The sequence below is a fragment of the Dromaius novaehollandiae genome, chromosome 8, assembly GCF_036370855.1.
Source record: "Dromaius novaehollandiae isolate bDroNov1 chromosome 8, bDroNov1.hap1, whole genome shotgun sequence".
Taxonomy (NCBI): domain Eukaryota; kingdom Metazoa; phylum Chordata; class Aves; order Casuariiformes; family Dromaiidae; genus Dromaius; species Dromaius novaehollandiae.
This window is the reverse complement of record NC_088105.1, coordinates 12628571-12653415: the sequence shown is the minus strand read 5'-3', so window position 1 is coordinate 12653415 and position 24845 is coordinate 12628571. Positions and strand designations below refer to the sequence as shown.

The 24845-nt window shown below is 51.6% G+C and overlaps 3 protein-coding genes across 25 annotated transcripts in view; all 3 read right to left on the bottom strand.

The window, feature by feature from the left end:
• The window catches only part of PRRC2C (proline rich coiled-coil 2C), a 78410-nt gene extending 73071 nt beyond the window's left edge, over window positions 1-5339 (bottom strand). For 10 of the 15 annotated variants that reach the window (XM_064515677.1, XM_064515679.1, XM_064515684.1 and 7 more), the window contains exon 1: window positions 5146-5339. The gene's annotated coding sequence lies outside the window, so the exon portion shown is untranslated. The remainder of the gene's footprint in view (window positions 1-5145) is intronic. The other 5 variants (XM_064515680.1, XM_064515683.1, XM_064515687.1 and 2 more) reach the window with 1 other exon arrangement.
• An 897-nt stretch (window positions 5340-6236) lies between these two features.
• Window positions 6237-16906, bottom strand: LOC112997361 (dimethylaniline monooxygenase [N-oxide-forming] 4-like). 8 transcript variants are annotated; one of them, XM_064515693.1, is made up of 9 exons: window positions 16066-16906; window positions 13884-14324; window positions 13308-13496; window positions 12746-12908; window positions 11886-12031; window positions 10493-10692; window positions 9366-9715; window positions 9095-9167; window positions 6237-7205 (listed from the first exon to the last, which is right to left on the bottom strand). In XM_064515693.1, the coding sequence occupies exons 2-9, from the start codon at window positions 14013-14015 to the stop codon at window positions 6818-6820; spliced, it is 1641 nt and encodes a 546-aa protein (XP_064371763.1). In that variant the 5' UTR covers window positions 14016-14324; window positions 16066-16906; the 3' UTR covers window positions 6237-6817. The 8 variants fall into 8 exon arrangements, with proteins under 8 accessions (XP_064371763.1, XP_025979128.1, XP_025979129.1 ...); XM_026123343.2 differs by having other exon boundaries at window positions 13884-14087; XM_026123344.2 differs by having other exon boundaries at window positions 13884-14021.
• A 121-nt stretch (window positions 16907-17027) lies between these two features.
• On the bottom strand, window positions 17028-24466 carry LOC112997363 (flavin containing dimethylaniline monoxygenase 1). 2 transcript variants are annotated; one of them, XM_026123348.2, is made up of 9 exons: window positions 24236-24466; window positions 22970-23108; window positions 22681-22869; window positions 22451-22613; window positions 21757-21899; window positions 21187-21386; window positions 20252-20607; window positions 19333-19405; window positions 17028-18164 (listed from the first exon to the last, which is right to left on the bottom strand). In XM_026123348.2, the coding sequence occupies exons 1-9, from the start codon at window positions 24253-24255 to the stop codon at window positions 17822-17824; spliced, it is 1626 nt and encodes a 541-aa protein (XP_025979133.1). In that variant the 5' UTR covers window positions 24256-24466; the 3' UTR covers window positions 17028-17821. The 2 variants fall into 2 exon arrangements, with proteins under 2 accessions (XP_025979133.1, XP_064371768.1); XM_064515698.1 differs by lacking the exon at window positions 22970-23108 and having other exon boundaries at window positions 24236-24332.
• Between the last annotated feature and the right edge of the window lie 379 nt (window positions 24467-24845).

The window sequence follows — 24845 nt, the reverse complement described above, 5'->3', positions numbered from 1 at the left end:
GTGCACTTATTAATAGTATAAATTCGAAGAATAAATGCTCCTGTAAAAAATTCTATACACCCGCAGGGTTAGCATCAACACTTTGTTCAAAAATAATTGTTCTAATCAGTTATCTAATGACTTAAAGGTACTGGTCACATTTCCTACCTTGCTTAATACCCGAATTCTGTGTTGCCTGCAGCTCCTACAACATTCCTAACCTGATCCATGTATATCACAACTTCTCTTCTGTATTAAGGAATTTGGATCATATTCACCTTTAAGTCTATTTTAGGAATATTCCCACTCTGACAGTTAGAGCCAGGGTTGTCAAGTGCACCATGCTCATATACAACTATTGACAGCATCAATAAAAACATTTATTTATATACATAAAATAGAAATTGCCTCTTGTTGTGGCCCAACTTGGAACTCCCAGGTGTTCATGAACACAGTAACTTCTACGTAGCTGCCGGTTATCCCCTTGATGCCTACTTACATGTACATCCCTATTACTTGCAATTTTTTTGGAGCAGAAACTCTCTCCCTCCTGTATTGGAAAGAGTACTTAGCACAAGAGATGAAACTGCAGAAAACCACACCGATAACAGCACTGGACAACATTGGTTAATTACAATAAGGGCTAAAAGAGTGAATTTCAGCCATCTGCCTTAGACTGGATTCATTTATGCTTTGTTTAAAAAAAAGCATGAAGAACTAAATTAGAAAAGCCTTATCAGCATACCCAGCTTTATATATCTGCCTTTCAGCATCACAGAACCCATTTTACATGGAAGTTAACTTGTAGCATCTGCCAAATGGCTACAGATGAAGTTTAACATTTTCAGTTGCTCTTCAGTTCTTTGTTTATTCTACCTAGAAAAAAAAAATCCTACATAGGCTCAATATGCTATCAAAATTAAGGTTAAGGAATGTTTTTATTGACAGTTAAGTGCCTGCTACAAAATTTAGTCCATGCTGCTAGCTTGATCTGGGGCATGAAAAAAATCCCCTAATCACAGGGACTTCAGTAAATTAACTATATAGCTATATAATAAGCCAGCACAGGCAGGTTTCTCTTACTAGAGCACATCTTTCCTATAAACTGTTTATTCGTATTGACAGGAGAAAATGTATTATTGCTTCACCTCTCTAGAACTTTTGCTGTACACTTATGCATTTAGATACATCTATATAGGAAGCACAGACTGTCCTAAACACTATTATAAAACAAGCCCTGTAAATACAACCATTTATTTTGGCAAAATGAAAACATCGAAGCTTTGATCTAGAGAGAGTGAGGCAGTTCAATCAAGCAAGTGATTTTTTTTGAAATGGAAAAAAAAAATACAAGTCCTGAAGCATATCAAGTCTTAAATTGAGAGAAAAAATATCAATAGCTTCTTGATTAAGAATTTATTCTTCTGGAAAATTGAAGATGTTCCTGTAAGTCCACCTTAGCTGAAGATTTAATATGGTGAACAAAGACTGAAAGATATCTCACAAATGTTTCTTTAACAAATAACACCTTAGTTTAACTGCTGTTCCTGCAAACATAGTTTTAAGAGACAAACCTACAGTTCTTTTCCCCTGGAGTTTATAAATTCTAAAATCTAAAAACATTAAGATCACATGCTGACAAAAATTTTAATTTTAAAAAACAAGCTGTTGCTGTTTACATGATTTAATGAGGACAGCCTGAAAAGATTTTCTTTTCTAAGTAGGGAAGGTTTGATCTGCCAGCATAAGCAAGCAGTGTGCTAAGAACAGCCAACCTAGCCATTGCTGGTTTTACTATGGAAAACTATTAAGTACCTCAGAGCATGTCCAGTTACATCTTACATCTCAACCATCTAAACATTGAGTAAAGCAGCCCTTTCACCCAGGAGTCAGTTGTACACTGAATTAAAAGAGCTATTTAATGGAGACCTTCTCTCCAGTTACCTAGACCTGGGTGATTCTGTCGTTCTTCAGCCAAAACTTGTATTTGACAGGCCCAAATATAAAGTGCAATATTCCTTGTCCCTGGTGTTTTAAGATCCTGAAAGCATAGCACACATGCCTTTTCTTTTTTTTTTTTTAATGTATCAATTAAAATTTGCTGCCATCATTATACTTTGGACAGAAGACATACAATACACTTCTGTTCTTACTTTAATCTTACTGTTAATCAAGACAGTGTCAGATCTATATAAACATGAACAATATGAATGATACACAGCTTCTCCCTTTAATATGTGTTTGCAATCTGTAACAGACTAATTCGTTAGCATTTAGTTAGAATGTTATGTAATGGCTGAGGTATTTGTAATAAAAACAGTCTATTCCTGTTAGCCTGTTCTTCATAGACATAAAAGCTGTCTTCATCTGATTTTTATTAGGACTCCATCATCTGCTCTTTATGCATTTTGTAAGACTTCTGTTAATTCCATTTTCATTTCACAAACACACACACAATATTTTTTCCTCCCACCTCCTCATATAAATTTCATCTCTTCTTTTTGCACCTGCCTTCACCCATGGGAAATTTCTACAAGGTTTTATGAAACCAGGGCCTGGAAGAAAACAAACAGAAAACCAAAAAACCCCATGAGGGCAAGAAGCTGAGTGAAGAAAAAATTTGCTATAGGAGATGAACAACTGGTTCTACCAGTAAAACACCACTGGCAGTCCCGTCATTACAATTCCAACATCCATCCCCAACTAGTGGAAAGGTGGTGCATTTTCAGGGCGGAGTTTTTTCAACAAACCCTCCATTAATGTATACAGCCTCCAAAGATGTGCCTCTCTTCCCTTCAACAGAAGGGCCACAGAGAAATACTTCTTCTTCACCCACATTTCCAACATACTATGCAAGGGTTTACCCTGCCCCGAGCTACCCTTCTCTTTCTATACCTAAACCGCCTATCCAGGCTATCATTATATGGCATTTATGCTACATTTTCCACCCTCTCTGCACTTTCATGTCAGTCCCATAGTTAATACAGTAATATTTTGAAATAAGGGACTTGCACTTTCAGTAACCTAGGACATCTGACCAAAACAAGCCCCATACGCAATACACTTTTGACTTATATGTCTTCATTTTCTTGACCTACAGCACTCATTCATGCAGGACCAAATCAAAAAGGAATCTCTTCTGAACTGCATCATCTTTTCCCTGTTCCTTGTAGTCTGTTTCACTTTCCCTAGCAGACTTCAAGACATGGGGAAATGATACTTAAGGAAGATGCATAACAAACCTTCACCATTGAACAAGGACTCCAACAACACAGAAGTTATAGATGTAAACTGAAATAACTATTTTTTAAAAAAGCTTCTCTACAAAAAGCTAAGGCTTCCAGTTATGAAGTCTAAGTAAATTATACATGACTACAGTGATATCAACAAGGATCACAGAAATAACTGTATATTAATTTATACACATTTTATAAGCTATTACTTACCAAAGTGATACTTTCTTGAGTATACACATAACTACTACAGCAGCGTTCCAAGTGACAGACTCAAAGCCACATAACAAGTCATTACCCTAGCCTCCACACACAAGCAGCAGCCTATGCCAATTCTCACTTCAGCTCAAGTGAGCATCTTTTAAGAACATATCTCACAAAAGCTAAGTCGACATACTTCGCACTCACTGAACGCATCAGAACACAATATTCTTGAGGACAAACCATCTTTTTATCGTACACCAATCTCAAAGAAATCTCAAACCTTTCCAATTTCTTAGTCCCAAGGACACTGCTGTAGGACAGTTTCCTTAAAACACCCCAAAATTAATCTTGAAGAAAATTCTCTGTACTATACGATTCAAAGAAAATTGAGACCCATTCAGCTCCTGGCAACCAGTATTAAAAGGCAATCCTTTTGTTTCTCACTGATGTACAAATGAGATCACATCCCATTTCCTTCTCTCTTCAAAAGTAACTTCTTGTCTTGGCAGTACTCAGAGGACTAGACAACTGGTAAGCTTGATGTCCCGCCACACAAGAGAAAAAGCTACAAAGAAAAAAAATTATGTTCCACCTGCTTGAAATAACGCTTACTTCTACCATTTGACTCCAGTCATCAAAAAGTGATAAGAACAGTTTTTACTCTCTAAGAAGGTGCTAAAAAGCTTTCACAAACGGACAAGCTTACAAAACACATGGCTGAGAGACAAAGGGAAAGAAACACAGAAAACATGAAGTGTTCCAGACAACTCCTAACGCCATTCCCTCATGCATACTACTCAAGCCCCCCCCCCGGGCCATAAAAATGAACTGAGCTGGAAACTAGCTGGGCCATCTTTGGCCCCAAGATTTTCAATCCCTGCACACCTAGGCAATGGTTCCCATAATACTTACTGCAGACCGGCTACCTGAAATTTAGCCATGTCATCTAACCTTGTTCACATCGTGGTATAAACACTATCAGCAGAAATATTCCTGGCTGTGCTTACCCCACTTCTCCAAACCTTGTCCCTACAAGCAGAAACAGCAACACCTTCGTGAAAGGAGCTTTACTCAGTCCTGCATCAAATAATCCAGGAACAGCCTTTACCGTACACCTCAAGAACTGTAGATGAATACTGCAGAGTTAGAAAACCAAGACGCAGCGTGCTGCATGTGCCTCCAGCATCCCCCAAGAAAAGCCGCCCCCCCCCCCCCCAGAAAAAGAGTTTTTGGAGCAAGGATCACAGCCGCAAAGTACGTGCAAACGCACGCAGGGGACGGCACGCTTCTGGAGAAATCTCCCTAGCGAGAAAGAGACTCGGAGCCGGTCGAAGAGAAAGGGGAGGCGGGAGGCAGAGGAGAGCAGCGCCCCGGAAGGCCCGCTCCGAAGCGCCCCCCCCCAGCAGCCCCCTCCCGCCGCCGCGGGGCGCGGCCGGCCCCAGGGCGCGGCGATGCGGCGCGGCCCAGCGGCGCGGGGCAGCCCGGCCCGCCGCCCGCCGTGGGCCCAACGCCGCGCCGCCTCCCTCCGCCGGGCCGCGAAGGCAGCGGGCCGCCGGCTCCCGGCCGGGCCCCGGGGCTGCGGCCGCCGCCAGGCCGGAGCCCGGCGGAAGCCGCCCCCGCCCGGGGCCATGCGGCGCAGGCCGCCCGCCCGCTCGCCGCTCCCTCCCGTTGCCGGTGAGCGGCGCCGGGCCCGCGGGGCGCAGCGGGAGGCGGCGGCGCCGCCGCTCACCTGGCGCGCGGCGCGGCGGGCCGGCGCTCCGGCCTCCCCCGGCTCCCGGACTCGGCGAGGCCGCTGCCGCTCCCGGCGCCGCGACGCCGCGCCTGAGCCGCTTCCACACAGGGGCCAAGATGGCGGGCGGCCAAGCCGGCGCCAACGACGTCTGACCTCACCGCGCCGCGCGCGCGCGCGCGCGCCCGCCCCGCCCCCCGCGCCGCGCCGCTCACGTGACCCCGCGGTGCCGCAGTCGGGCGGCGCACGGCGGCGGCGGCGCGCGGAGCGACCCCTGGCGGTGCCCGGCGGGCCCTGTGCGCGCGCTCCGTGCAACCCGCTGCTGCCGGCTGCCAGCGCCGTGCACCCCCAGCCCTGCCGGCACCGTACACCCCCAGCCCTGCCGGGGTGGGTGCTGCTACTGCCGTGCACCCTGCCATCCCCGTTGGCACAGCTGCGGTTAGCACCCTGCACCCTGCCAGCCCTGCCGGCGTGGGTGCTGTTAGCGTGGGTGCTGCTAGCTCTGTGCACACCGCTCTGCCGCCCTCGCTGGCTCCCGTCCCGGGTGGGGCCAGGCACATCCGTGTGGTCATCACGTAATCACTTCAGTTGCGCTGGAAGAGCAACGCCAGCGCGACGCCGGTGTGGCCGTGAGGTCTGCGTGCGGTTGCATTGCCCGCAGCGGCGCTTTGTGCAAACCCCCAAACACCAGCAGGGCCATTTGGCAGTGCCAACGGGCGGATGTGAAGGTTTCGGATGCGTCGTGCCTCCTCCTGACCCTTGCTCCTGGGACGAAGTGAGTGCAACCTGAGTGCAAGCACTTAGCGCTCGTCGGCTGGGCTTGCAACAGTACCCCGAGATTAAAAAGCCAGTGTGTGCGCGGGGAGGATCTGCCTAGCTCCCTTTGCCTCCAGGTTTGCCAGCAACCCTGGGGCTGCTCAGGGAGCGGTGGGGACACCTGCGTTATCTCTGTTTCCAAACGTGCCTGTTGGATATCCCTTTTCTTAGGATGGTGTTCTCACCTCAAGCATGACTCAGGATACTAGGTCCACTTGAAAAAAACTCCTTCCTTCCGCCACTACTAAGCCCGTTAATAAAAAACGTCAGAGAAGTCTAAATCAGTGAGATTTATTTCTGGTTATGTCCCAGAAATCACCAGGCAAATAAAAAGAACATCAAGTGTTTCCAAAAATCTCATTATTTTGTGGGTCTTGCTGAAGATTTATGAAAGGGGCTCGAGCCAAGCAGAGAGCCAAGAAATACTGCCCTGGGCTTAGACCTGTCGCTGAGGTCCTGCCTTGAGCTGAGGCACGGGGCCCCGCCGAGACGCGGTGGCCGTGCAGACCAGCGCTGCAGGCTCTCCCCCAAAGGCCTGTAGAGACCCAGCCCGATGCTCGCGCAACGCAGCCAGATTTGGGGCGAGAACAGCCCGGGGAGTTGCAGCTGGCTTTCTCCTCCGGGGAAGCCGCCTTGGCAACGTTCACCTCCAGAGGCAGCGAAATGCAAACAGCAGACGCACCTGCTCCGCCTGGAAGCAGGAGACGGCCGTGCCATTGCGGCGGCGCGTGCGGGAGGCAGCCCGCTTCCCGGCACCCCCGGGGACAGCGCGCGCGGCACTCCCAGACGCCGACGCCGCCGCCCTGCAGCAGCACGGCTCTGCGCTGCCCCCAGGTCCGGTTCTGCCAGGTTTCATCTACAGATGGGAACCTGCCCTGGGGATCCGCCACGGCCGGGGATGTTTGGAGAGGAGGAAACCTGCCACGAGCAGCGCAGGCAGGGCGAGGAGGCACAGCCAGCGCGAGCTGGAGGAGCTGTCGGCGGAGTCGTCGAGGACGCGGGTTTGCAAGGGCTTCAAAGCCCGCTGCCACTGAGTCAGGATGGCGCTCCGGGCCCCGCTCCAGCAGCCCCGGCCCACCAGGCGGTACTGGTAGGGCGAGCAGGGGCCGAAAAACACCTCCAGGGCCAGCCGGGGGTCCGTCAGGAGCAGCCTCAGCACGCTGGGCTTTACGCCGGCACACGACGCAATTTCATCGGTGTAACTGATGAAACTCATCGACATGTTCGCCTTCTCGGGAGAATTCCTTCATTGGGACATAAAACAGAAGGAAAATCAAACGACATCCCGGCACGTTCCCGAACACAGCCGGGCAGCTCCGTGCTCCTTCCCACCTCAGGTCCCAGCTCCGCGGGGAGCAAATGTCCAGGGCTCAGACAAGTCATCGCATTGCAGGGGACTAATGAAGCAACGAGCATCAGCCGAGCCCAGGGTCTGGGGTGAGCTCCCTTAGCCTGTGCTCTGTAGTCAGATAAATAAGCCCAAAGGCACCGAAAGAGCCTTTGTGTGGTCGGTTACTAGCAGTGACCCTGGCGCAGGCAATGAGCTGAAACTTGTTTTGTCTCTGTAACCCAGCTGTGGCTGAGCCCTCAAAAATGCAACCCAGGGAGGGGGCTGAACTAAGGGATGGTTCTCGCATAATGCTGCCATCATCGTAATGCCACAAACATCCATGTTTTGTCCTTCCTCAAGATGCACTGGCTTGGATTTGGCCCTTTTTGAGAGGTGAAGGAGTCTACATTCCCAGCTAAGGTTGCCAAATGGACTGGGGAAAGCTAAGAGATGCAGAAGGCTTCCTATGCCAAGAGGCACTGGAAAAGCTCAGCCTCGCACTCCCGTTTCTCTGCTTGGTCATCAGCCCATCTGCTGTTAGTTCATTAGGAAATGTGCTGACAACTTCAGCTCGTTTTGGCAACCAAGCCCGTGGGTAGGTGATGCCCAGGCTCTTCCACTACCCCGTCCCAGCGCTGATCCAGAGACTGGAGCTGAGCCCTGTAAATAGTGAGCACGTGGAACAAATCCAAGCTCTTTCTTCCTGAGGCCATATCTTCCCTGCAGAAGAGGTGCGCTTAATCCACTTCAGCAAATCTGAGACAGCTTTATCTCCATTGCAACTCAGGCTCCTGTATTTCTACATAACAAAACGTGAGGACAGTGTTCGTGTCTGGAGTAGATGGGGCTCCTGATGAACATCCACGTGACTGTTTTGGCCCAGATTTTCACTGGTTTCCTTGGTCTATGATCCAACTCTGCCCCGTCATGAGATCTAACCCAGACCGCACACCACTTGGCCATGAAGTCTCACAACTCGCTCCAGGTAGGACAGCCAAGAAAGCTATTGGTGACTGCAAGGCAGCACATCCAGTGCATCTGTCCCGTAGCCCTAAGAACATATCCTGATTTACGATAAAATCCCAGTGCGAACAAGGCAGTGCCTTAGTACCCATATACACAACAGAGTGTTAGAGCCTTGTCTAATATTCATTTTGACCTGCCAAAAACTGTCACCCAACCAACCCACAGCCTGCATTACCCTGCTCCAGTGGGGTTGTGCACGGTGCTCCGGCCCTAGAGCTCCTGGTGCATGGATTTGGGAGGGAGAAGCCACGAGATGGCACCACTAGTCTGGAGGAAACCAAGTATCCAGCCTGAGATGCTGGAAATAAGGGCATGACTTGGCAGCCTGATGAAGGGGCCCACCAGCCTGATCTGTCAGGGGTCTTGCTGCAAGCTGCTCCAAAGGTCAATAGCATTTGGAGCAAGCCTGGGGGCAGCGCGGTGGAAAGGGTGCCCTGGCAATGGGAAGCTCCAGCCTGAGGTGCTCCTGCTGTCTCCGGAGCTAAGCCTGGGAAGAGCATGTGTCAGCAGGAACGCTTTGGCTCTGAACGCTTCAGCAGAAATGGAGCAGCTCTGTGGTGCTCGACCAGGGGAGACATGTCCTTGGTGTCTTGTGTTGTTATCTATCGAAGGGGGTGACAGCATCTTCCAATCTTGCTATAGGTATGGCAGGAGTATCTGCATTCAGGAAGAGTTAGACGCCCTAGACAGGTCTGTGACACAACCACTGCAGGGACCGCCTTCACCTGTGTTGTCCCAGCCAGTGCAGCATGCCCAAACCGTGGGAGCAGCACTCACCTTTTGACCAGCTGCTTCTCCTTCTTTGAAATATCTGCCATCATCCTGCTGACAGGAGGCAGCTTGTTAGAGCCTGGGAAGAAAAAAGAAACTGTGGTCCATGGGGCCAGAGGCTAATGCACTATTAATGCCCACAGCCCCAAAACACATGGCTCCATCAAAAGATGGAAAGTGCCCTTCCTGACTTGGCCTGGGCCTTGCGGAGAGCCGGCCGGGCTGCGCTTGACCTCCCTCGCGCCAGCTCCCCTTGTCCGGGCATGCCGGCTCCTACCTGCAAAGATTCCTGTCACCCAGCGAGCCTGCATTTCTGCTCCCACCATCACAGAGCCTGTCAGTTGTACAAAGCCGATGATGGCCAGCGTTGGCTTTTCCAGCTGTGGAGGGAAGATGCATTTATAGAGGGACCAGATATGTTTGAAGAGGCTGCGAACCGAGTCTTCCAGGAAGGGGAATGAGAACACATATCCTGTGGTGAAGACCACCACATCGATCTTTTCAGTTGTCCCGTCTTCAAAAACAGCCGAGCTTTCGGTGAACTCCTTCACATTCGGTTTCAACACGACAGTCCCGGAGAGGATGCAAGATGGCAGCTCTTCATTTATGATTACGTTAAAGTTGGAACTTGCACATGGAGGGAGAAGGAGAGGAGAGAAGCATTAGGTTCTGGAGGAGTCCTGAAACATCTGGAAAGGGCTTTTATAGCAACATTCAAGGAAACTAGTGCTGGGAGGGACCTAGAGGGGCTCAGATTTGTGCCTCTGCCCCCAAAAGCAGGATCAGCCATTGCAAAGCAGCCTGATGTAGGTTTAGCTGCCCCTAAAATGCCAAAGTGGTGGCAACTCCACAACCTTCCCAAGCTGTCTTTGCCTCACTGGTAGATTTTCCTTAAAGTTTGATCAAGTCTCCAGCTTTACCTGGAGCAGACTGGAGGAACAGGCTTGCTGCCTCCTCGCAGTAGCCGTTGATGTCCCAGCACAGCTGAGAGCCGCACGTGGCGTGCAGGCTCTGGCCCCAAGGGCCTGAGCTCTGACTGGGGCGCTGGCCCATCTCGCATGGCTGTGGAGGGAGCAGTCACACCACCCTGATGGCTTTACACAAAGGAGAGCATCTCCCTGCAGGCAGAAAACCTATATAGAAAAGTCCCCTATAGCCAAACTGTGGGTCCTGAGTCTGCTGTGAACATAGGCACCAAGAGAAAAGCTCCTGATGGTCTCACTTATATTGTGTGAGCATGAGAGTTTGGTACAAAAACCAATATATCATAAAAAGCTACTGACAGAAGAAAGTTAATTCCCCACTAACAGTTTGCCATTCCTCAGCTATTCCCTGAAATGAACAACTGGATATTTCAAATCATTAAAAACCACCAATGAACCAACAAACCCTCAGAGCAAATACCTTTTAACAGAAGCCAAGCCATAGTTTGTATGGTTAAACCATGAATTGAACTTCCAAAACCTGATCCTTTTCATGATGGCTGATGGGAGAAGCCAGTCGAGAAAATGCGTGAAGCGTGTGGTGATGATCATGTCAAAAGGGAAACCATGATCTGAAATACGACTGACCACCCACGTGCTGCTCCTGGCACTGAGAAACACCTGGGAAAGAAGGCAGGATTGAGAATCTCTTGCCCAAAGGTCTGATTTCCATTTTTGCCCCAAATGGAAAATCCCATCTCCTATATTTGGTAGCAGGGAGCTGAATGAATTATCCCAAGGGAGCAAGGTGTCCAGATGAACAACCAGCTCATAGTGGCTTTTGCAGACTTCCAGCAGCTGCAAATCAGCCACTCTGCCTGCTTCCCAGATGGTCTAACCTGCTCAGGAGCTGCAGAGCATATTTTGATGGCCCACAATTTGAAGGTCCATTTATTTGGAAAGCCAGCGGGCAATGCTTTCCCTGGACATACCCACAATTACTAGTGTGGACACCCTACTCTCGTGTCCTCCAGTGTCCCTCATGAGACACAGCCCCTAGAGAACAAAAGCTCTGGTAGCATGGGTTTCTGTGGGTACTGAGAGGCTAAATATAAAGTCGTCTTTGGAAGGTGGATGGAGGAAAGAAATCCAAGGTCTAGCTATAGAGTGCAGGACAGCTATTAGAGCCCATGCAATGGCCTGGCTCCCACTTCTGTCACAGGAGGTGCTTTGGCATCTTTTCTGTATACCTAGAGGCAGTTTGCGGAGCTATCTGGGGATGGGAGGTGCTGGGTGCACGTAGCTGAGGTGGAAAAGGAGTGATGAACCCTTGTTCAGAGGGCTGGGAGATGGGAGATAAAAAAAACAGCTGAATGCCAGGACCTGGAAAAGGGCTCAGCAGGGGCCATGCAGGGGAAGGGAAAAGGTGTCCCCCAGGGCAGTGCTTGCTAGCTTTATCTGTCCCAAAGCAACAGCACGGCACATCTGTGAGAGACCCCCACCGGGCAGCCATGCCTGTGACTGCTGCGGCTGCAGGATGGACTGTGCTCAGCCCGGAGCCTGTTTCGAGAATAATTCTTCTTTTTCAGCCGGTTTTCTGTTCCTGCCCCACCGTGATGTTGTTTTCACGAGAAGCGCTAGCACTGGCTCCGTGTCTAAGGTGCTGTTAAGCAGTGGCTTTAAGGGAAGCCATAATTTTAGTTTACTCCTGTCTGCACCTTGTCCCAGGAGGAGCTACTGCACAGCCTGGGGGTACCCAGCGCTGTCGGCTAATGCAGCGCCGAGCCGGGGCTTGGCCGTGCTGCCGGACTTGCTGTCGGCAGGAAAGGCCTGCAGTAAGTGCCGGCAGGCTCGGCGCCGCGGCGGAGCCATACCTTCGCAGCCACGCGGCCCAGCTCCACCGAGATGTCGCCGCCGGAGTTCCCGACACCGACCACGAGGACTCGCTTCCCCTGGAAACCCTCCGCATCTCTGTACTCCCTGCTGTGGAGGTACTGGCCTTTAAAGCACGTTTCGATACCTAGGCAGAGAGCATCTCCTACCATCTGGTACATTTGCTTGCCCCTGTGACACGCTTTTGGCAGCATCATTGCTGGTCCCTCTGGCAACCCTCAGACCCTTCCACCCCTTCGTCTTACCTCCCATCTCTCTCCTTCCAGCAGAGCCAAGCACAGTGAGGCCCATAAGGACCTTGGCTCTGTTGGGTGATGCCAAGAGCAGCCATGCTCTGTCTGGCATTCCCTCTCTCCTACCTCCCTGCGTGTGCTTGTTTCGGTCCTGCTTTGTAAAGTCTTGTGCAAGAACGAGGCCATGTCTTTTACTTGGCATTTCACCCATTCCCAGATATGCACACATGCATTTCTGTGGGGCGATGTTCACATCTGCTCTGGTCTGTGGGGTTCATGGAGCTTGCAAAACCAAATGCTAGCTGCAAGCTACCCACCTTCAGACTCAGTTCCTTCCTGCCTGGGGCAAAGCAGCATCATTTCACTGGCTCTGATAACAGCACTGCCTTTCCCCAAAGGATTTTACCCCTAAATCTTTCTCTTAGTGGAAGATGGTGCAGCATGTGGCTCATTCCGGGCTTTGGCTCTGTCCCAGAGGAGTGTCGCAGGGCAGGGGGAGCCCGCAGCATCACGAAGGTGTGAGATGTGGCCGGGGCCATGGCCTTTGTGGGAATGGCCCCCGAACCATGCAGCTCTCAAGCCCACCCGGCTGCAAAGGCAGGGCTTACCTGGAAAAGAAGCCAAGGGCAAAAAGGGATCCTGGTAAAGTCCAGTGCAAACCATGACAGCATCGAATATGTGCGACTCCTGGCCCGCTTCGGTCTCAGTGACGACATCCCATTGGCCCGAGGTGGAGAAATCGGGACGCTTCCTCACGCTGCGAACTGTTGTCTTGCGTCGAAGCCCAACAAAATGCAGTCAGGGACTGTGCCTTATTCTCGAGAGGTCCTGCCTGGGCAGGGCTGGGGTCTCCGAGGGCAGGCTGGGCCCTCAGAGAGCCTCATTCCGCCTCTGAAGCTGTTAAATCCAGCACTGAACCTTTCCTCTGGCAGTTGCCAGGGCTGGAAAGGCATGTATGAGGACTGGCACTGGGCAGCATGTGTTTCAGCAACCTAATATACAGGCTGCATTCAAGAAGCGAAAGGCCCACAGTCCTCGTGGACTTCCTGCACGCTGTTATCCCGTCCCCCTGTGCAATGCCCCGGTAACCGCAGCTGCCAGCAGTCCTGCTCCTCACAGCTCCCTGGGGACCGTCCCTGATCGCTGCAACACACCGAGGCCTCGGCTCACCTTGAAGCGTATGTGCTGCCGGAGGTCGAAGTGCCGGGCATACATCCGGAAGTACTCCAGGAGTCGGTGGTGGGGTAGGAAGTTGGGGAAGTCTTCTGGGCAGGGGAAGTCGCTGAAGCAGGACATTTCCTTGGAGGTGTTGGTGATGACCGACCGATACACGCTGGTCCTCCCACAGTCCGCTGTGTCCTGTGTGAAGCAAATGGCACAGTTTGCAGAGGGACAGATAAGGACTTTCTTCCTCTGAGTCATCAGAACCGACTGGATATGAAGAATAAACCGTGGCTAGCTCCCACCACCTCCACCTGTGGCTCCAGGACAAGGTGAACAGTGAATTTAGAGTCCTGTCAGCCTCGGTGCCTGTCCCAGGTCACCACCGCAGGAGGCACATCCCCCTGGCGAGCGCAGCTTCTGCTCCCCCATCCCCTTCTCCCCTTGGGGCCGGGGGAGCCCTGTGCCTGGGACGGAGACAGTCCCCAAGGTCACAGTTGCTGCCCCTTCTTCACTGGGGGCAGCAGCCTTCAAAGGCAAGTGGGGACGCGGTGCCTGTGCCCCGCACAGACAGAGCCCACTCACGGCAAAGCACCAGAGCCCCCCGATGTCGTCATGCCTCTCGAAGCAGGTGGGCTCCAGCCCTGCGTCCAGGCAGCACTTGATGGAGGCCAGGCCACTGGCCCCGGCCCCAATCACGGCCACTCGCCGCACCATGGTGTCCTGCAGAAGGCAAAGCAGGAGCGCCAGGCAAGGAGTCTTCCTCACCGAAGGGGTATAATAAACTGGCTATAAAATAGTCCATAGATTAGCAGAAACGCTGGTCTTCCCGCCCCACGGGAAAGCTCCCCCCAGCTTCTCTGGCTGTAACTGTTCACGAAGGAGAACTGTCCTTAGACAAAGTCCTCTTCAGTTCCTGATGCAGGGAATGACATCCAGGCAGAGCCCCAATGAGCCAGCGGAGGAGGAGCCGCTCTGCAGTTGTTGGTGGACGCTGCTCATTAACCTCTGTACTGTGCCAATAAGCTGATAGCAAGAATAATGAGCCGCAGGGGAAAGTGTGGCCCGGAGTAACTCCCTGAGGATAAATCACGTCTGTCCCAGTGACCTTGCATCAGTGGGCATTTATCAGGGAGTCAGGTGTCCCTGGTGGTCCAGCGATTCCCCTCATGCAAGCCAGGGAAAAGGAGGCACCTTTCCAAATTCACCACACTTCCTGTATTTATTCCCTTTCCTGGTCCAAACCAGTGCATGAAAAGAGGGGGAAGGTCTTCCCAGCTAACCGCTTCGGGATCACCCCTAGCACTGCCTCACAGGCATCACCCTACTTCTGGAGAGTTTCCTTATTAAACCACGCTGACCGACAGGGGCAAGAGGACTTCTCATTTCTAAAGCCCCACTGCTGACTTTCTGGAGCAGCTGGTGGCCAAATGCTGTCCCAGCTCAGAGACCGCTTTGCATTGCTCTGCATTGCTGCCTTTTGCCCTTATTTCTGTGTTTTATTTTAAGAAGAATGCTGACCCAGACAGGGTGACGGTTTGAAGGTGGCTGCCTCGCAAAGCCAGGAAACCTGGGCTCACACCTCTGATATCAGGTAGCAATAGGGCTTCGCCCGCATCCTACACAGTCCAGGCAAAGAGCCACAGGGTTCGCAGGAGGCAGCATAGCCCCGTCACTTCTGCCTGTACAAATTGACCTTGTTGAAACATTTTCAAGAAACAGTTTCAGCTAAATTGACCCATTTTCTGTGTTTTCTTTTTATTTTCAATTAAAAGGCATTTTCTTGGGGGAAAAAAAGGCTTTTAAAAAACCTATAATGCCTGGCTCTGAGTGGGAATGCAGATCGGTGATTCAGAAGTTATGATCATGAAAGTACTGCTCATATTACAAAATACAGGAAAGGAAAAAGAAAAGGAAAAATTAGAAACCCAGGAATTCAGTGTCTAGATGAACAGAATACAAACTTCAGGGCATGTAAACTGAACGCTTTGCTACCCCTTGCTAAACAATAAAGCAAAGAAACTAGAAAAAATTAACCCAGATAAAGTTTGATTAGATAGCAAACACTCAAACTGCAAAGCCTCCAAAAGGAGTAATTTACAACTGGCTTTCAATCCATTTAATGGCAAACAGTAAGTTAATTTCAGCAAGACTTGGAGGAAACTGCAGAAATATAGACACCCCCCCTCCAAGAAAAATAGAGAAACTAGAACGATCTCATGAACTTTCTCAATTCACTGCTCCGCCAGCCACAGCATGAAGTTAGGTTATAGCCAGTTACTTTTCCACACAGCTAACAGATATTCAAAAATTGTATATATAATGCTAAGTAACTCCCAGCCTGCGGCACTCTTCCATCTGCAGGAGCAAGGGATGAAACGCCGAAACTCACCCACCTCCCGTTCCCCAGGTCCCGTTTCCGAGAACTTCCTGGTGCCGGGGCACCCAGCAGCCTCCTTTGGGAAAGGGTGCGATGTGCCTCGGATGATAAACGTCACCCCTCTTTTTTAGGGCTTCCTACAGACCGTTTTGTTCACAGGATGAGCCCCGGGAGCCAACGCTGCCCGGCTGCTGTGCCAGCGGAGCCGCAGCCTGGCCTTACGCTTCCCACCGTGATTTCGTGACTTCATCTCTCCCCTCAGCTGCATCAGCGCAAAGTCCACGGTTAATGCCAAAACCCCAGCAGAGACTCAAAGGTTATGAAGCGCTGATCGATTTTTTTTTTTAAAGTACGTAAAACATGGGCAGAAAGAAGCAAGGAACAAACCTTTTCAGGGCAACGCTGTGCCTTTTCCGTTCAGGGTTCGTCCGTCCTTTGCTTGGAGTTTCTCTAGTCACAAATTTAAATGACAGGCTAAAGTCCATACAGCCCCGGCTCGCTGCTGGTCCCGGACCGCCGACCTTTACCCCCACACTCACTCGCTCTTTCTCTCTGCTGTTGAATTTAAACATGTTTACATGTTTAACATTTAACATTTAACAAAGTTAGATGTCCGCCTGGGCGCAGCGGCCTGCGGTGCGGGCAGAGCCCGGCTGGCCTGAGCCCACCACCGGGACGCGTGCAAATCAACTCCGGGCTGATCTCAGGAGGGCTGGGAATGGTGACATCTGCGTGCGCCCGGGACTGTCACAGAGGGATTTCTTTAACCACCCAGGAGCTGGGTGTCTAATCTGACCGATCCTATGATCTGGTCTAGGAGCTGTCCTTTCCCATCTCTTTCGGGACCGGAGCAGGAGATGGCGCAAGAACCTAGCTCCTTCCATGCTGGGCAGAAGCTCAGGGCTCGTGTGATGGGCAGCCCAGCGTCCAGCTGCACCCTGGTATCCCCTAGGGAAGTGCTTGCGAGGACTCCCACGGGACCTCCTCCGCTGCCCCCACCAGCCGTGATGCAGCTTGGGGTGGCATCCATGCATGAGGGCTGCCCTCATCCTGCTGTGGCCCTGGTCCCCTGTGCTGTGTCTGCGCTGCCGGACATCGGTGTTGGACACTCGTCCCCAGGAAATCAGTAAAACACGCTCCTTTTGCGTGCACGCTAACAGACAGCACAGAGGGGAATAAACACACATTCTGGTGCTACCTGAAAGTCCTCATGGCACAGGGCTGTAGAGCATGTGCTCACAGCCAGGGCCTGATCCAGCACCACCCAGCCCCGGGAAGGGCCCAAGCACCTGGCCAGCTCTCCCAGCAAGGACACGACCAGGCAGCTGCCTCCCGCACAGGCAGCACTCTCCTGCTTATAAAGCTTTTATTGTGCAAAAGACTCTGCATACAGAAAGCAAGCCCGGCAATTGCACCATCTGGGGGAGCTGCTGGGGGAGCTAAGAGCGCTCAGCTCCACTCACATCCTAGCCCATGCCTCGGTGAGGTGGGCAACCGATGGCCTCCGTCCCCAGCACGGCCCCCACCTCGCACTGCTCCTGCCCGGCCCCTGGGGCAAGAGCGTGAGGGGAGCCTGGCAGCATGGGCATCTGGCTCATGAGCTCTAAGGTCCTAAGAAGCGGCCGTCTGACCTGTGTAACCAGCCCAGGTAGCTTCTTATTGGACTAAAGCCTCTTTAAAAGACACTGATTCCTGGCTGATTTGCAGTAGGGCTGGGCCCCTGTTTTCCTTTCTGGCAGTAGGTTCAATAACCGAAGCAGTTTTTGCAGGTCGCGTCCCAGCTGCCTGTTGACCCACCCAGTCTGGCCAAGGAGCTTAGCTGGAGCTGCGCAGATGTGCTTTGCAGAGCGAGCTAGCGAGCAGTGATCACATCAGCAGCAATACGGGCAGGTCTGAGAGAAGCACAGGGGTGAAAAGTGCTGGGGGAGGCTGGTATCAGCAGCTCCATCAGCTAAGCAGGCCTGCGAAGATGTAGCTGAAGGAGAGAGAGTTTAGTGCTATGGGTTAAAGGTTTAAACTTGTTCTCCTTGTCTGTTGAAATCCCTTTTGTCCTATCCCAGGAGCACCGTGACACCCTATGGAGCTGTCTGATCTGAGATTACGTTCCCCGGGACAAAAAACAGGCTTTTTAATCACATCAGGGCTACTGGAAACCAAAAAACACTGCTGCCATGAGCAGGAGAAACCCAAACAGAGTAAGGAAAGAAGGCCAGATGCCTGAAGAGCTGCTGGTGACTCTTGTTCTCGTTGGCTTCAGGGTCCGGTCCCACTGGGTGAGGATGGCTTGTCGGGCCCCGTCCCAGCACCCAGGACCTTGCAGCCGGAACTGGTAGGGGGTGCAAGGGCCGAAAAAAACAGAGAGGGCCAGTTTGGGATCTCTGAAGAGCAGCGCCAGCACGTTGGGCTTCACGCCAATGAAGGAGGCAATCTCATCTGAATACACCAGACAATCAATTTTGAGGACCTCATCGAAGGACAGGCCGAACCTTAATGAATCAGAGAAAAGGAGGTGGGGGAGAGACTGGTGTCAGCTGGGTTGGCAGAGGGAATGGAAGTCAGGTACTCTTAATTTGCATTATTATTACATTTGAACATGTGGTGTCCTCTTAGTAAAGGACTGGGTGTGAAGAATGGGAATGAGGGGCTGTCTGGTCCCAAATCCTGCCCAAAACAAACTGAGCTTGCATAAAGTGATCCTGGTTCTGGCATACACCTTCCTAGCACGCATCGTTCAGTCACTCGCTTCACAACACAGAAGTAGCATCTGGACACCCACATTCATCTTAATGGATCTTTTTCCATGTGACTTTGACAATTTTTTTTTGGAACTAGTTTTCTCTTTCCTCTCTGCACTGAAGTAGTGTGCTGCATGAAAAAGGTAGCAACCTTTAGTTTGCCTCAAATTCATGTCCACTGAGTTTTGTGAAAAGTAGGGAGAATTGTTTCCCATTTACTATCTCTGCAGAAGTCACAGCTTCATGTCTTACTTTCATCTGGCTGAAAAAAGCCATGCCTGTTTAGTGTTGTATTGTACAGAAATTATTCTGTGCAGTTGGTGGCAATTCTCTATTTCACTCTACTACATCTTTTCTACTATAGTGATCCAGGTGAACGATGGATTAATCGCCTTATTTCATGATTTCATCTCATTAATTTCCTAATAATTAGCCTTTGATTTGACTTTTTGACTGCCTATGAACCACATGATGATGTGTTTAGAGACCTACCACAATGACTCTGAGTTCTTTCCTGAGATGTGAGACTTAGTTTACTATGTACGTACAGGTCAGGTTAATTTTTTCCTGCTGAATTACTTTGCCTTTATTACCATCAATTTCTCTGCCATTTATCCCCCAGTTCCTAGGGGTCACAGGCTACTTTCTCAACTCTCCAAGTAAGCTTTAATCTTGATTGTGCTGAATTGATTACTTCTCATCACCACCACACAAAACGTCAGTGTCAAATTTGAAGATTACATCAGATCTCTTCAGTGCAAGCTAATAAAACCTTGGCTGGATCTGGGAGTGCCCAGCTTGCCTCCACTATAAATACAGGGAACAACCACAGAGTTTGAGCCTGCATATTGCTGCCTCCAAAACTCCAAGGGCTTTTCAGTCCACCATTAGGCCTTGGGGACAGTGAGGACTGGCTTACCATTGGACTTTGTTTTTCTTCTTCTCCATTACTTCATTTTCCATAGCAGACCGAGGAGGCAACTGACACAAGCCTAGAAAACAGAGGAGAGCACCTTGCAAAGTCTAACTTCTGGGGAGACTTGTGAACTCATTTAGTGGTGCAAAATACGGGAAGCCTTCCGCCAAAGGGCAGGAATGCTTGACCTCTCTGATTTAGCTCAGCAGCAGGGAATTCTGCCTGGAGCCAACTCTGCACGTTTGTAGAAACTCGCTAGTAGTTTCTCCTAGTCTTACAGGTTAGTGCTGTCAGGGCATCAGGTGATGATGCGGGGTTGAGATGGGCTGCACAAGCCCAGAGCACGGTCCCCAGGAAAAATCCCAGTGCTTTCCTGCACTCTGTGGAAGAGCATTGCTGCAGCACCCCGCACGCCAGCCCAGTGGAATTGCGTTCGGTTTTGTTTTTATGTGTTTTTTCTTCTTAAAAACACCATTCATCTCTGTGCTCTGAGCTCTAAAGTGTTTTAGAGAGAAAATATTTTCTTGGACAACCTAATTGAGATTGCCAGTTTGTGGGTTCAGATACGTGACTATACATCAGCTAAGTCATAGTAAGTAACCAAGTGCATGCTCTTAGCTTCCAGCAGACAAAGTATAAAGCATTAGCTTAACAGGCAACAACAGCAATTTAACATGGATCCCATGAACTCGCATGGGGTTTGGACCAAGTGTGCAATCACATTGCTGTAGTTCAGCTGAAGTGAAATCCTTGGGAAGAGGTAAGTCTGAGCCCTAGAAATGGTCCCTCATCCACTGTGAAGTGAACTTTTAGCTGTGATGTCCCTATGCACAGAAATCCTTCTTGGTGCATGTCGGGGACAGGATGTGCCCGGTCTAAAGTGCATTTTGGTGCAAAGGAGAGCTCATGTTAACTCTCCTACCTTTGAAGACACGGGTTACCCAGCGTGCTTGCATCTCTGTCACAGGCATGATTGCTCCAAGTGGCTTGATCAGCCCAAGGACAGCCAGGGTGGGCCTCTGCAAGTGAGCTGGGAACACATATTTGTAGAGGGATGCATGATTGTTTTCCACCTTGACATCTGCTTCTTCAAGAAACGGGAAAGAGATGTTGTAGCCCGTGCAGAAGACGACAATATCAATAGGCTCCTCTTCAGGGCAGTTGTAGAAAATGGCAGAGTTTTCCTTAAACTCCTTCACGCCTGGCTTTATGGTGATCTTCCCTGTGATGATGTAGCTTGGCAAGTCGTCGTTCAACACAGGCTCACGTACTAGGCAGCTGCGGAGAGATCAAGGGGCTCTGAATGCTGGGAGACCACGAACAAGCACTGCGCTGTACCATTTACTCTGACCCTGGACTCTCCAGCCCCACAACCTCATTTGCTCCAAGGCAAACAGTGCTGTCTCCCTCCTCTCCAAACACTAGGGCATTTCACACTTTCAATAACGTCACCCTGTCCCACAGCCCGAGTTACTCATGGGGATGTCTCCTTCGTTCTTCCTCCGTTCATCCAATTATTCTTTAAACCTACTCTTTTCAGAGCTGATCCATGCTTTAAACCTCTTTCCTCTTCTTTTTCTGGGAATCACTTGGGAAAAACTCCTCTGGCTGTTCCTGGAGTGTTCTTTCTCTGACCTTCTAAGAGGGCTAGAGCTCACCTTCTCCGGCTGGACCAGGAAACCCCTGCCAGGGGTCATCCCTAGCACTGTAGTCTGGGGTCAGTCTGCATGTTCCCACACTTGTGGCTTTCATGCCTGTGCTAGTCTGGCTCTGCCTAGGAGCAGAGGGAGCTCTCCCCATTCCCCTGCAACACAACCCCTTTGAGACCACGCTGAAGGGAAGCCACCTGAGAAGTACCTCTTCTCCGGCTGAAGGCCATAGTTTTCATGATTAAACCACTGGTTCACCCTGTAGCTAATCAGGCCCCGTGTGAGGGCCCCTGGGAGGCTGTTCCTAATCAGGTTCATAAAGCGAGTGTTGAAAACCATGTCCCATGGGTAGCCATGGTCAAATACGCGGCTGAACACCCAGGCACCTCGGCCAGTGCAAACTGTCACCTGGGGAATAGCAGAGAATCAAAAATTCAGATGATGAATTTGTTTCTTTGCCTTTACAAAGTAATTCCAGACAAAGCACAGCATAGACAGCTACACAATGAAAAAGCTGCGACAGCATCTTTAAGATTTGCTGGCAGCAGGAGAGAAAGGTGAAACAAGAGAAGAGAGCAATCACCTTTCTTTCAGGGAAGATTTCCAACAGAGAAATATGGACCCAGAAATACTGCGTGCAGGGCAAATTCAGAGAGAGGTCCCCAGCCCACTTCTCCTGCGTTGATGGCTTGCAAACAGAGCTGTTGCAACCCTTGGCTGTGCACAGCAAAGCCAACATTACCTTCCCCGCACACCCCAAAGTGGTCGGCACTGGTACCTTTGCGGCTACGCGGCTGGCCTCCACGGCAATGTCCACTCCCGAGTTGCCCATGCCGACCACGAGGACTCTTTTCCCCTGAAACACGTCTGGATGCTTGTACTGCCGGCTGTGGAAGTATTGGCCTTGAAACCTCTCGATGCCTTGGGGAAAAGGAAAATCTCTTAATCACTTTAGCAAGCACGCATCAGTATTTGCAGTTTTCATAGGAACAGTGGTATTGAAACAATCCAGATGGCAAGAACAAGGAATTCCTATCAGTGGTTGCAAGGGACACGGAGAAGTCCAGCTGTCCATCCTACATGCACAGAACCAGCATTTCCACTCCAAAATGAGGTCTGGGCTTTAAAAAACTGACATACCAACCCCCCAAATGAGCTTTCTGTGGTACAGAACAAAGAAATCCCCAACTCCATGTGGTCTTCCGAGGAGGCTAAGGGCACATTGGTGCTGCACAGCAGAGTCAGCTCTGAACAAGGCACGTTACCCTCACTTCGGAGGGCAGGAACGTGCATGTGTCCGAGCATGGGACTTGGAAGCACATTAGGGGAAGGGCTGTGCTGGTGTCATCTTGGGATTCAGCCTCTATTAGGTGGGGATGCAGAGGCTCAAAAGAGCTTGCAAGCCTTTTCTCCTGTCCTGAGAGTGCCTTCAAAAGTGCTTAAAGAAAAACAAACAAACAAACGTGCTGTACCGGGGAAGCAGTGCAGCGGGAGGGAGGGATCCGAGAAGTTGCCGCTGCAGACCATGACGGCATCGAAGACGTGCGACTCCCGCGTCCCGTCTGCCTCGGTGACGACGTCCCACTGGCCGGTGGCGGCGAAGTCGGGGCGCTTCCTGACGCTGACGACAGTGGTCTGCGGGGCGGAGCGGAGGAGTCAGCCGGCGGTGCGGCAGGCGGCCCCGGCCCCCCCCAGGACTCACCCCGAAGTGGATGTGCTGCCGGAGGGCGAAGCGCTCCGCGTAGCGCTGGAGGTACTCCAGGAGGCGGGCGTGCGGCAGGAACACCGGGAAGTCCTCGGGGAAGGGGAAGTCCGAGAAGGCCGACATCTCCTTCGAGGTGTTGCTGACCACCGAGGTGTAGAGGCTGGGCCGGCCGTCCTCGATGTGCTCCTGGCGCCGCCGCTGCCGTCAGCCCAGGTAGCGGGGCCCACCCCCAGCCTTCCCCTCCGCCATCTCCCCCCGCCGCGGCCTTCCCCCGCCGCCTGCCCACCGTGTAGCGCCAGAGCCCGCCGACGTCCCGGCTCTGCTCGAAGCAGGTGGGCGCCAGCCCCTCGGCCAGGCAGCACTTGAGGGCCGTCAAGCCGCTGACGCCGGCGCCGACCACGGCCACCCGCATGGCCGCCGTGCCGCTGCGGGGAGGGAGGGCAGGGTCAGACCGCGCCAGCCGCCCCCCATTTCCACCCGGACAGTCGTCCCCTCCGCCCCCACGCTGCCCAGACCAAGTCTCTTTAAACGCCCGCTGTCTCCAGGGAGAGCCTGCGCTGGAGGGCGGCCTGGTTGGCAGGCGGTAGAGCCCCGCGCTCGCCCCCGGGATACGCTTGGTAAATATGTAGTTTAGCCGTGAATTGCTGCCAGTTTTTGTTTACAGCTGTGTCTAAGCTCTCCTTCCTTATCAGTCGTGCAAATGTTTGTATTTTAATCTTTGGAGACCTGCCAATGCCTTTCTTAAAAAAAAAGAAAAAGGCACGTATTGGGACTTTACACGGCGCACGATCTTCGCATCAATAAGCTGGTCCTGTCCCCCAGTCCGGGCAGGAAACAACTGCGTGCTCCCCAGGAAAAAGAAATTTCAGCAGAAAAGAAGGGGTTGGACACAGCCTTTTCTCTACAGCTTTGAATTCCCCATGCACGATTTCACCTTTCAGCAGAAAGTCAACGCTAAAAGAATACTTTGCTTCCCAGGTTTGAAATGAAAATTTGTTTTTTTCCTTCTTAAGTGCTAGTATAAGCTACTCATTATTTTGCCCCCCCCCCGTTTTTTTTTTTTTTTTTTGCAGGGTAGGAACACACTTGCACCGCAAGCATAGCTATGCAGAGTGTTTAATTTCCCACCCCTGTGCTGACAAGCTAGGAATACCATCACGGAAACACAGCTTCACCTACCCCTGTGCCTGCTGCTACCACGCTTTCTTCTGCAAGGAGTTGTAACAATTCACCTCAAAAGTTTCTGACATAACTCAAACCACGGGATGATCAGGCTGGAGATATCAGTCCACAGCATTTTTCTTCTTACTCGCTCTCAGGCTGGCCCTCAGCCTGACATTGCAGGGTCTGCTTTGGGTTTTGCTCACCAACCCCCGCCCCGGCCCGTTGGACGCCTGTGGAGCACATCTGGGGCACTCGACGTGCTGCGGCAGGTTTCTTAGCGAACGCGAGGGATGCAAACGCCTCTCTGCCTCCCCCCGTGCAGAGCTAACGCGGCATGCCCATTAGCGGTGTCCCCGTGACGGGACACAGGTGCTGGCTCCTGCCTTACCTCCCAGCCTTGCCCGCCATGCGTGCCGTCTCTCTGCGAGCGTTGCCCGGCGGCCGCACGTGGGATTTATAGGCGACGCGGGGAGCACTTGCGGAGGCAGGGGAAGGGGGGCAGATCCCTTGCTGAGCAGCCGCCCCGCAGTGGTTGCACAATCGGAGTTTGCTGTGGGAGGAGCGGTCGGATGCGGACAGCTGTGCTGTGCGCGGGCCAACATCTGCCGCAGTGCAGGAGCAGCAAAACGCGAGCTGGGGCAAAGCCAGCGGCCGCGATGGCTGCAGGTGACTCGGTAAAAAGGATCACGGCATTTTTCTTCTGCAAGAAAAACAGAGCTGCATGTGCAGGGACAACAAACCATGGCTCATGGTGGCCCGAAGGACTCCCAAGCCCACAGGCTGGGAGCTGGCTCCCCCCTCAGCACTTGCTCTGTAGGAAGCTCGGTGAAACTAGAGACTTTTAGGGGCTGTTTTCACTTGCCTGTTGGCTGCCTACCAAAAAGGTAGCTGAAGCTGCTAAGAGACAGGAGGGTTTCAGCAGGACTTTGCCCCCGGAACATCACAGCCAGCCTGCCCTGGCACCCGCAGAGGGCTGTGAGGGCAGCTCTCCCCGCTCC

Excerpts from the sequence above, each read along its gene's own strand:
- LOC112997361 (XM_064515693.1), bottom strand. The coding sequence starts at position 14,015 with ATGGTGCGGCGAGTGGCCGTGATTGGGGCCGGGGCCAGTGGCCTGGCC. Across the intron at positions 10,693-11,885 it reads TGGGCCGCGTGGCTGCGAAG|GTGTTTCTCAGTGCCAGGAG; the intron begins GTATGGCTCCGC and ends CTTCTTTCCCAG. Across the intron at positions 7,206-9,094 it reads GAGAAGCAGCTGGTCAAAAG|GAATTCTCCCGAGAAGGCGA; the intron begins GTGAGTGCTGCT and ends GTCCCAATGAAG.
- LOC112997363 (XM_026123348.2), bottom strand. The coding sequence starts at position 24,255 with ATGGCGGGCAAGGCTGGGAG. Across the intron at positions 22,870-22,969 it reads GCGGGCTCTGGCGCTACACG|GAGCACATCGAGGACGGCCG; the intron begins GTGGGCAGGCGG and ends CGGCGGCGCCAG. Across the intron at positions 21,900-22,450 it reads CCCGCTGCACTGCTTCCCCG|GCATCGAGAGGTTTCAAGGC; the intron begins GTACAGCACGTT and ends CTTTTCCCCAAG.